The 11,550-nt window shown below is 42.4% G+C and overlaps 1 protein-coding gene across 1 annotated transcript; it reads right to left on the reverse strand.

The window, feature by feature from the left end:
• Positions 1-1,137: 1,137 nt before the first annotated feature.
• LOC139456477 (zinc finger protein 728-like) lies at positions 1,138-9,508 on the reverse strand. The gene is made up of 2 exons (XM_071238208.1): positions 9,415-9,508; positions 1,138-7,065 (listed from the first exon to the last, which is right to left on the reverse strand). The coding sequence occupies exon 2, from the start codon at positions 6,955-6,957 to the stop codon at positions 3,601-3,603; it is 3,357 nt and encodes a 1,118-aa protein (XP_071094309.1). The 5' UTR covers positions 6,958-7,065; positions 9,415-9,508; the 3' UTR covers positions 1,138-3,600.
• Between the last annotated feature and the right edge of the window lie 2,042 nt (positions 9,509-11,550).

Raw genomic sequence — 11,550 nt, forward strand, 5'->3', positions numbered from 1 at the left:
GAATCGATCTACACAATTTGGATATGTTGACATGCATCAACCAAGTCAGCAATCCTGACCACCTAATCCCGTTAATTGCCTCATACGACAAGCATAGTCACATTTTACTGCAAGCATGGGTTGCTGAAGACCTATTCTAACCTGGTTCTTCATGGGTAGACTGATTAGAAAAAAAGATAAAACTACAAATACCAAACGAACCCAAAGTAACAGTTAATTTTAGAAATAACAACTGATCAAATGCATTGTATGTTATCTCTGGCCTTTGCAACCACCTTAACACAGGACAAAGCCTTCCAACAGGAAAACTTAAACACTGAGAGATAAAATACCAAACATGCTGCATCTCAAACATAATTAGTACATTTAAATTCCCCGCTAAATCTGACCAACACCTAAACAAGTTAAATGTCATGGCAAATGAACAAATATTCCTCAGCTGCACCAAATTATATTTCTTTTCATATCAACATATCGAGAACCAAGCATCACCTGATCAACTCACTTGTTGGCCGACCAAAGACTGGGATTTATTAGAAGCTTATATATTCTAACCACTTCATTATGTTCATGTGGATAGATGTAAATATGTTTTTATTCCAGAAGTCTTATTCAGAAAAAAAGAAATAGCCATGGAGGCTTTACCCCAACCATGACCCTTTTCACGCGAGTTAGCAAATGAATATGGTTTTACACCACTTTTAGCGATATTCCACCAATATCATGAGGGGGGGCAACAGAAATGGACTTCAGCCAGTGTACCCATGTGGGCAAATCAAACCTGGGTCTTCGGCATGACGAGTGAATGCTTTAACCACTAGGCTCCCCAATCGTCCTACTCCTTTAAACAAACATCCATAACTTTAAGGTTAATAAATTTACACAATTTCCTTTATCCGTGTCCCTACAACTTGACAGACTATATTCTTAAGAAGATTGATCTTAGAAATACCAGTAGTCTGATTACAACAAGTTTAAGTCTGGATGACGTGATGAGAGTCTAAACAGGATCTGGACATAACCGTGTCACCATGACACTAAACGAAGATGATTCACCAGTCATTCAACCTACTGTATTCGACGTAATAAGCGCCTAGGGCACTCTCAAAATTAGAAATGAGGGGGGGGGGGGGGGGGGTTGGAGGTGGCCTTATTAGAATATTATTTTGGTTGAAATATCGTAAATTTATTAAGGGTGCATATAACACACGAGTGCGTATTATACACGAATAAATAAGTCTTGTGTACATTGATAAATCGAAATAGGTGGTAATTGCAATTGTTCACTAACCAATATATTAGCAAATATTGTCGTGGGCGCTTATTGTGTCGAATATGTATTCAATTACATTAGGCTGTTATCACTACTGCTCAGATGATGATGAGAACCTGCACAGGTCTGTCAGTGACTGTGGGTTTTGTACAGAGCCATTGCCTGGGTCAGCAATACATATTGTAATGGGCTGTGAACAATGGTGTCAGGACAGGACAAACAAGTGGTTGATACTGTGAACAACATCCCTCATCATCAGCATGATCAGGGCATAATGACACATTCAGTCAGGTCTCGGGGCTGACCCCCCAATTGACACTCATGTCTGTTTTCACGAACATGAAGCACTAGGGTGAAAGCCTGTCCCAGAATCCTTACAGGTCAATAACCATAGACCAAATTGTTACACATTAGACATGTTAGAACAGGAATAACATCCTCAGCCAGAGGCCTCGACCTGAATCTGAATCTGAATCCAATACATTTAAGGTCACCTCTTACCATACTTACAGCAAGCATAAGTTATCATGGATTTATAAAGCTAATTAAATCCCTGAATTCGGGGAATTCTGACGGGGATTAATCATCACTCAAGTGATTTACCACATGTCTCAACCACAGTAAACAGATTAATTTTCACAGGATATAAGTAGTTATTCATTCTGTGAGCATTTTAATGGAATAAGACATGATGAAAATAATGTTACTGTGCCAATAACTCCCTGTTTCCGCAGTAATGTTCCTGTTCACACAACAAACTAGATTAACTAGTCAAGACGTTATGCTTTGTTTGAACAGTGTAGACAGGGAAAACGTGTAATTGTTGAAATCAAAATAATTTTTTTGAATGTAAAATATTAACACATGATAAAGAATATTTTTCATGCTTTTTCAAATCTATTTTAACAAAAGTTATTTTATTTTCCATGATGTTTATAAGTTGAAACAGACATTAAGAGTCCTGCAAGGCTTCACGTTTTGACTACATGATGCATCGTAACTTTTCTTCCTAATTAAAATACACCTATGACATCACTCTATTGTTTCGTCTGCAGCTCTGTACTGAAATGACAGTTTACTGATTTATTTTCGGCAATGCAAATTTTAAGCTCATGCATTAATTCTATGCATGTGCATTACGAATGCAATGGCTACAACGATCAAACAGCAAAAAAGGGCATGTGCAGAACAAATTGCAGGCTAGTTCAAATGCAGCACAGATAGTAAAGCACGCAGTTAAAGATTCTCATGTATTAAGAACAATGTACCGCAAGGAATTTCCATGTAACATTCTTTGTGTTGTATTAATAATCAATTATTTATTATTTAATTTAATTTTCACACTTTATTTTAAATATGATGACGCAGTATTTTTTACTTTGATCTGTATTTTAATATAGATAACACCTGCATAATGTCAGCTTTATCGGCTCACACATTATTTTTAAGGAATGTTAATTGTGCATTACCATGGTTACCTGGCAAAACATACAAAGCAGCTCAAAGAACTTTTGAACTGTCAAGTTATGTTTTCACAGCTAATACGAATACATGGATAAATAAAAAGATGCATATGTATACAATTAAAATAGATTCCACAATGAATAGTTTCCACTACATATTGACTAAACAGGAGCGAGTTTGGTCTAAAGCCGCTTTGACCATTATTCCAGTTCGTCTTAAATATGTTCAATGGATAACCAAATTTTGGAGTTGTTTTAAGAGTTTTGCTTTACTGTACAAGCTGTATGCTGTGTGACAATGTCTGATACTTCGAGATAATTAGCTCAGTCTGTAACTATATACATATGAAACTCATGATGAATTGGGGAACTTTAGCTTCCAATTTTGGAATTTTTACTGACTTGGGGCCGAATATGGCCCACTGAACTACTTTAATCTCGGTCTTATTTCTGAAACTACATGACATACATATACTACAGGAATCAGTGCACACACTGCACTAGCACTGACAGGTATCAATGTATGACTTCTCTGTATGACTGAATCATGAACACTTGCTGCCTGCCCACCAAACATCCAGGCATTTATCTAGAATTCTAAACTAAGTGCCCTTAGCTGGCAAAATAGGAAAATATCATAAGGTTCAAAATTGGACTTTTTGTTGCAGACATTGTTGCAATCACTGACATGTCTACTTGCATAACAATAACCATCCTCATCACCAATATTCATGGAACCTCCTCAATGTTGTAGACACTACCAACAACCAGCTGTTAAACCAACTGTCAATTCTTAACCACTTATTGCTCAATACTGCTCAAAACCGCCTAATACAGGTTACCTTGGTTACCTATCCCACATAGTTACAAAGGCACCAAGGCTACAGTCGCCTCTGGTTGTTCCTCAACAGGGGTGCTGATGGTTGGGATGCCGGCTAGCGACATGAGTGTCTCGATGGCTTCGGGGTAGGCAGAATCGGCAGCAAAGTCCAGTGTCTGCTGCACTGATCCTGTCGAGGAGGAGGTGGTGGTCTGAGTGGAGGTGGTGTAGGAGGTGGACTCTGGAATGACCGTGTAGGTGGTCTGCGGAGTGACCACGGTGTACTTGTGTGCGTACTGCTGGGTGGGCTGGCTGTCCTGGTACTGCATCCGTGGCTGAGCTGCCGGCAGGTTGGTGTACGTCACCGTCTCCCCTTCGTGCTCCGTCTCAACAATCTCGGCTTCTATCTTCGGTGCTTGCTCCAGCATCGGCAAAGCCTCTACAACTTCAATATTATCCAAGAAGGCCGTGCTGGATATTGGCTCGGTTTTAATAATGCATGGACCATCAGGAGTGTCAACAACTGTTTGCAGCGCCTCGTCCAGATGCACCGATGTCATACTACCGTCTCCATCTTCCGTCGTGTGTACTTTCATGTGCTTCTGCAGATAATCCTTGCGTCCAAACGACCGGTCACACTTATCACATGAGAAGGGCTTGACGCCGGAATGTGTCCTGACATGGCGAGTCAAAGCCCCAGAATCACGGAACCGCTTGCCGCACATTTCGCAACCAAAGGGTCTACTGTTAGTATGAGTGGCCATGTGTTTTAGGCGATCATTTGAGCGAATGAATGTCTTGGCACAAAAATCACATCTGAAAGGTTTTTCACCGGTGTGTGTACGCATGTGCACCTGCAGACTCCCTGCAGCGGTGAACCGCTTGTCGCACCGCTCACATGCAAACTTCTTCTCCTTCTCCGGGATCTCTCTCCTCTCTGTCACTTGCTTCAAATCACCAATACCTTTCAGTTTGGTCGCCTTTCCCGAACCATCAACGTGCAACTTCTTATGGCGACGGAACAACCGGATGTCCTTGAAGCACTTGCTGCATCTACGACACTTGAAAAAAGGTTTTTCTTTCATATGAGTAACTTTGTGGAAACGGAGTTGACCGGAATCTGCAAAACACTTATCACATGAGTCACATTTGTATGGCTTTTCGCCTGTGTGTGTACGAATATGTCGCTGTCTGTGTCCCGCCTCTGTGAAAAGCTTGTCACAATGCGGGCACTTATAAGGACGTTCTCCAGTATGCGTTCGCATGTGGCGTTTTAGATAAAAGGAAAGTAAGAAAGTTTTCTTGCATATTTTACACTGATACGGTTTCTCGCCTGTATGAATCTTCATATGTCGTAGAAGGGATCCAGGATCGTTGAAACTCTTGGAGCAGACGTCACATGCATATGTTGGCTTGGTACAGTGGCTTCTGGCATGACGCTGCACACTGTCTAGGGAGGCGTAGTCTTTATCACACACCTCACATTTGAAGGGCTTCAGTTCACTATGCGAAATCATGTGACGCTTCAGATTTGCTAGTTTGGAAAACTCCTTCTCACACACATCACACTTGAATCCTTTTCCGATGTGGATTTTCATGTGCAGTACAACTTCTTCAGGACTTTCAAAAGCTTTGTTACAGATGTCACACTTGTGATGTTTCTTGTCCGTGTGGAGCTTGGTGTGACGGTACAGACGACCAACATCCAAGAACCTCTTCCCGCAGTGCTCACATTGTAAGGGCTTCTCTCCTTCATGAGTGGCCAGATGCTTTCGGAGATCCCCAAGTCGGTAGAAAGGCTTGCCACAAACGCTACACTTGAGCGACTTCTCCCTTGCTTGGTTCTTGTGTGTCTTCAAATGCACCAACAGACTACCGACCCCAGCAAACATCTGGCTGCAGATCTCACACCGCTCGGTCTTCTCAGCTGGAGTAGCCCGAGTGTTCAAGAGGTCACACAGTTCCTCCAAACACTCCACATTTTTAAACACCTCCGTCTTGATATTCTTAGGATCAACCTCATCATAAATATCTCCCAAATCGAAGTCTTCTGTGGCCTGTGAGGCGCTCTCAGCAATCCTGTCCCATTCATCTTGATTGTGAGTGGACTTGTGCCCCTTCAGCTTGCTCATCTCGGTGAACCTCATGTCACACACTTCACATTTATAGGGCTTCTCCCCGTTATGAACTTTGATGTGCTTACGGACCTGGCCCGACTCAGAAAACCGCTTCCCACATACATGACACTGAAACGGCTTCTCACCCGTATGGGTACGCATGTGTCTTTGGAGATAGAACGGCAACAGAAATGTCCGTTTGCAAACACGACACTTGTACGGCTTTTCTCCAGTGTGGATGCGCATGTGACGTTCCAGATTACCCGCCACTGTGAACCCTTTATCACACTTATCACACTTGAACAAGTCTTCCTTGTTATGGAGGCGCATGTGGTTTTGAAGGGTATCTTTAGCAGAAAATCCCTTCCCGCATATTTCACATTCAAAAGGTCTCTCACCGGTATGGATCTTGATATGACGTTTTAAGTTGGCAAGTTTCACAAAACTCTTTCCGCAACTATCACAACGGTAATCTTTGTCGTCAGAATGCAGTTTGAGATGTATGGTTAGAGCTTGTTCGCTTTCAAACGTCTTCCCACACTGTCCACACTTGTAGTTCTTGCTTTCTGTGTGAAGCCTCTGATGCCACTGGAGGCGTCCGCTATCAATAAAGGACTTTCCGCAAATCGTACACTGGAAGGGATTGCTTCCAACATGAAGACGAGCATGCTTCTGCAGGTCCATCAGCCTGTAATATTTCTTCCTGCAGACAACACAGGTGAAGCTCTTCTGTTGCGAGTGGCTCCGACAGTGAGACTCCAGCTCTGTCTGGAGGTTAAACTTGTGGAAACAGACTTCACACCGGAACTGTTTTCCGTCCTCATCCAGATTGTCCATGTGAGACACTTTATGCAGGTTCAAGACCTCCATATTTGGAAAGAGAATCCCACATGTTTCACATGCATAATGCACTTCCCCTGCATGCTCGGTCATATGTGCATGCATCGGCTCTAGTTGTGAGAAAACCTTCTTGCACACTTCACACTTGTACAGCGTCTGACCTTCATGCTGTTTCAAGTGACCTTCAAACGAGGCATGATCTTCAAACAGCTTGTTGCAGAGTTCACACATAAAGACATGACCGTCCTCGTGCTCAGCCATATGTTCTTGTAGCTGAGTCGCGTTTTCAAATGTTGCATCACACTTTTCACATTTGTTTTCATTATCGCCGTTTTGGATAACAATGTCATTTTCGGAGACTGTGAGAATACCTCCATCCAGTTGGTAGATGATTGTCTGGTCCCCGGTCTCAATCTGCACCAGGGAGACTTGTCCGGTCGACATTGTTGCAATTCACGTTTTATGCCCTCAAAGGTGTATCATTATCAACCGTCCTGCGCAGCCGTATAGATGGGAGTCTTGCCTGTTTGGGTAAGCACACCTGGACACTGTCTGTGAAGAGAAAATAAAGTTAATCAGCGATTTCAAGGCACCCATTCCTGAGATTATCATGGTGATACATGCAATTGATTGATTGGTTGGTTTGTTGTTTGACGCCGCACTCAGCAATATTCCAGCTATATGACGGCGGTCTGTAAATAATCGAGTCTGGACCAGATATCAAGCAAGTCAGCGAGCCTGACCACCCAATCCTGTTAGTCACCTTTTATGACAAGCATAGTCACCTTTTACGGCAAGCATGGGTTGCTGAAGACCTATTCTACCCCGGAATCTTCACGGGTCGCAATTGATTGAAAAACAGCAATATTTGACTGCAGATTTGTGAAAATAGTATGCATAATCCAGACTGTGACTTTGACCAAAACCAGAGTCTAGTAAAAGTTTCTTCGGTCCAGTAAGATGTGATAGTAATAGTCCATATAAAATAACACTAAAATTTACTGAAAATGATTTTCAGAGCAATGTTTTAGGCTGTACACTCAAAAGCGTTTGACAGAGACTGACCACCCGGTACCGTTAGTCGCTTCTTATGATGAGCATAGTCACCTCTTACCGCAAGCATGGGTTGTGAAAGCAAATTCTAACATGGATCTTCACAGGTCCTGTGTATATTTTTTATATGACTTTTGATATGATCACCAAAATTTAAATATAACACTTTGTTGGCTATTATTGCTATTACGAGCAGCCTGGATCAAGTCATACCAGAAAGTCAGTCAATCTCAGTGGGTCTCTCATTAAATTTGTTATCATCAAAATATTTTGTTTGCTGTTCAATGCAGTTCTCAGTAAGCAATATTAAAGGGGCACTAATCTCTGGCTTTTTTCCTGGCTGTGTAACTCTGCAAACTAGGGCTCACTAGCTGCCGGGAATTGATTTGCACGCTAATGCTACTGAGCGTGACACGAGACTGGGCTACTGTATATACAAGCGGTAGAAACATTTTTAGTCCACTAGTCTTATAATGATAACATATAGCAAAACCCTTAATAATGGACCATTTTTTATACTAGTCCTTATGATACCTTACTACTGGGCAGTTTGGCAAGGACTAGCACCAATTTCAAATGCTGAATACACTTTGAGGCCATTTCTGCATTTCCGAACACTGATTGGTAACCCGAGATCTACGAACATTTCGATATCACAAAGGGTGCATCTGCTTGTTAATTAATTTCTGTAACCTAAACAGACAACAAGAACAATGGAAGCTCACGGATGCAGTTATTAGAAATGCTAAATATTCCAGCTATATGACATTTGGCTGCAAATAATCGAGTCTGGACTAGACAATCCAGTGACTGAGATCATGACCATTGATCTTCGCAATTGGGATATGACAAGCATCAACCAAGTCAGTGCACCTGACCACCCAGTCCCGTAAGTCGCCTCTTTCTACAAACCAAGTCACCTTAGACAGCAAGCATTGGTTGCTGAGGATTATCCTCTACCCGGATCTTCACTGGTCTTTATCATTTCAAGGAACAGTACTATACTGAGTTTCTATCATTGGAAACCATGTATTCAAAATATTTCATTAAATTGTGTATAAATACAACGAAATACACTTTGATCAGCACTTTCAGTTTACAGTTCCTATCTCAGTACAGGTAGCCTGTAGGAAGGACCATTTATAGCAGGTGAAAACTGCTTGGGTCAGTTGGGATTCCATGACTTTATACTAATTTAGTCCTAGTAAGTCTCCTGTTTGTATACGATATGAACGCATATAAGAAAGGTAGTACTATCAATAGAGCATTTTGGTTTTTAAATCGACGTATATATAGGCCTAGATCTAGTACAGAACACATCTAGACCTATATACAAAATCAATAATGAATCTCTGAGTTATCCATAAATGATGTCAACACATTTTCGATGAAACAGTAACGCGCTTCGAACGAGTCATTGTTATCACCGTGCCACCACTGTCATATTCGGATCTAAAATTATTTGGCAGAAACTACATCTTCGTCTGAACATTGCCTACGAGTCATTATCACAAGTAGAGGGAGCCGTGCGGGGAGCTCCCAGTTCAGCCGTGGATGGAGTTTTCAAAGCTCCTCTCTGGGATAAGCGCGCGTCAAGACGTTGCGTGGCGAGCAGTCAGAAAACTACTCGGACCAACTCATAATGACAATACTGGAATATTACATCGACATCGTTAAACAGGCAGCTTTTAAGATAAGAAAATAGGGTAGCGGGCGCGCGACGCGATGGCCGCCATTTGCAAAGTGTCCTTTCCGATTATATTTCGACATAATTTTCTGAGGCACATGAAACATGATACAACCCTAGACATTGATAAGGAACGATTGAACAAATATATTGCTACTTACCACTGCTTTGGTAATTATTTCAAGCTTAATTTGAATATTTCTACGTAAACTGTACGATTTGTTTCTAAGCTCTCAGCAACGCATGCGTGACAGATTCCGCCCTCGCTCTGAGCTCGGGGCATTGTTTGCGTGCGGCAAGCTGACTGGTTCACAGGGGCGATCAGCCTTTCCGCGCTACTATTCGCATGTGTGTGGAGCAAAGCGCAATCGGAACATCACGATGAGTAACTTCAGCAACACAGAGCAACCAACTTTCGAATAACCGAGCTGTTCCGATTGCCGTTCGTGATTTGTTGTCTCCCTTTGACAATGACCGTGCGCTCTACTGATGTACGGTTAGATACAATGAACAATGATACAGCATTAATTTATGATACCCGGGAGAATGTATTATACCGAAGATGTTTAATAAAGAACATATTTATGAATGTCTGTTTTTGTTTATTTCTGTATGAAAATTAAATTGCATGTTTTATAGCCATGGAAACGGGGTAAAGAAACAATAAACAAGTTAAATTGTTTGAGAAGTTGACGGATAACAAAGTAGACACAATGTATGGATAACAACTTCTTTTATTACTGTAAAGGCGACGTTTCGGTGGTTCCTCCCCGTATACTGAAATATTTAGTTTGATAAAAGAGGACACGGTAATAATCTGTAAATAATCGCATGCTTGCCGTTAAAGGTGACTATGCTTGTCGTAAAAGGCGACTAACGGGATCGGGTGGTCAGGCTTGCTGACTTGGATGATGCATGTCATCGATCCCAATTGCGTGGATCGATGCTCATGATATCAATCACTGGAATGTCTGGTCCAGACTCGATTATTTACAGACCGCCGTCATATAGCTGGAATATTGCTGAGTGCGGCGTTAAACAACAAACCAATTTCAATTTCAACTGTAAATAATCAACTCTTGACCAGAAAATCCAGTGATTGACATCATGCGCATCGATCCAGGCAAATGGGATACGATGACATGCATCGGACAAGTCAGCGAGCCTGACCACCCTATCCCGTTTGTCCCCTTTTAAAGGATCGGTTACAACCCAGGTCGTCTAATTTTTAGATCTTCACAATGCCTGGGTTGTCTAACCGTGGTTTCTCCAGCGTAATCCGTAATCTGTTTTGGAGAAAGTATATATTGTATCTAATGGGCTTAGGAGTGTCTGGGTTAGGACAACTTAGAATAGTGCTGCAATATGGAGATATATAGCAGTGTATTTATTCAAGTACTTCATAATGGGATAAGATCAATTTAACGTTGTTGTTTTTTCATTTGAGAGATGTAAGTGAACTCAGAGAAGTAAAGTTGGAGTACGGCTGAACATAGCTAAGACTTAGAGTTGAGAAGAGCACTTATTTTAAAATACAGGAAACGTTTTTACAATTCCAAAAACAGTGGACAATGTTTGGGTAGACGCCATCAGTGACAGTGCATCCCTGTTCACGGTAAAATGGGTCGATCCACATGCCTATTTCGTCTAACAAGCAAAGTCACTCATCCTTGACTATACCTGGCCTGTCTAATAACTACTGTTTACGAAAACACACGAAGCGGGTTGACAACGGAGGATCATGCGCACAGCTATGGAGAACACCCTGTTGGGTGTCAGGTACAGTCTACCCCACATGCAGCAGCCAATGCTTGTCGGGTGCCATGGAGAACATCCTGTTGGGAGTCAGGTACAGTGTACCCCACATGCAGCAGCCAATGCTTGTCGGGTGCCATGGAGAACACCCTGTTGGGAGTCAGGTACAGTGTACCCCACATGCAGCAGTCAATGCTTGTCGGGTGCCATGGAGAACACCCTGTTGGGTGTCAGGTACAGTGTACCCCACATGCAGCAGCCAATGCTTGTCGGGTGCCATGGAGAACACCCTGTTGGGTGTCAGGTACAGTCTACCCCACATGCAGCAGCCAATGCTTGTCGGGTGTCATGGAGAACACCCTGTTGGGAGTCAGGTACAGTGTACCCCACATGCAGGAGCCAATGCTTGTCGGGTGCCATGGAGAACACCCTGTTGGGAGTCAGGTACAGTGTACCCCACATGCAGGAGCCAATGCTTGTCGGGTGTCATGGAGAACACCCTGTTGGGTGTCAGGTACAGTCTACCCAACATGCAGCAGCCA

The sequence above is a fragment of the Haliotis cracherodii genome, unplaced genomic scaffold, assembly GCF_022045235.1.
Source record: "Haliotis cracherodii isolate W230 unplaced genomic scaffold, xgHalCrac1.p SCAF_11, whole genome shotgun sequence".
Classification (NCBI taxonomy): domain Eukaryota; kingdom Metazoa; phylum Mollusca; class Gastropoda; order Lepetellida; family Haliotidae; genus Haliotis; species Haliotis cracherodii.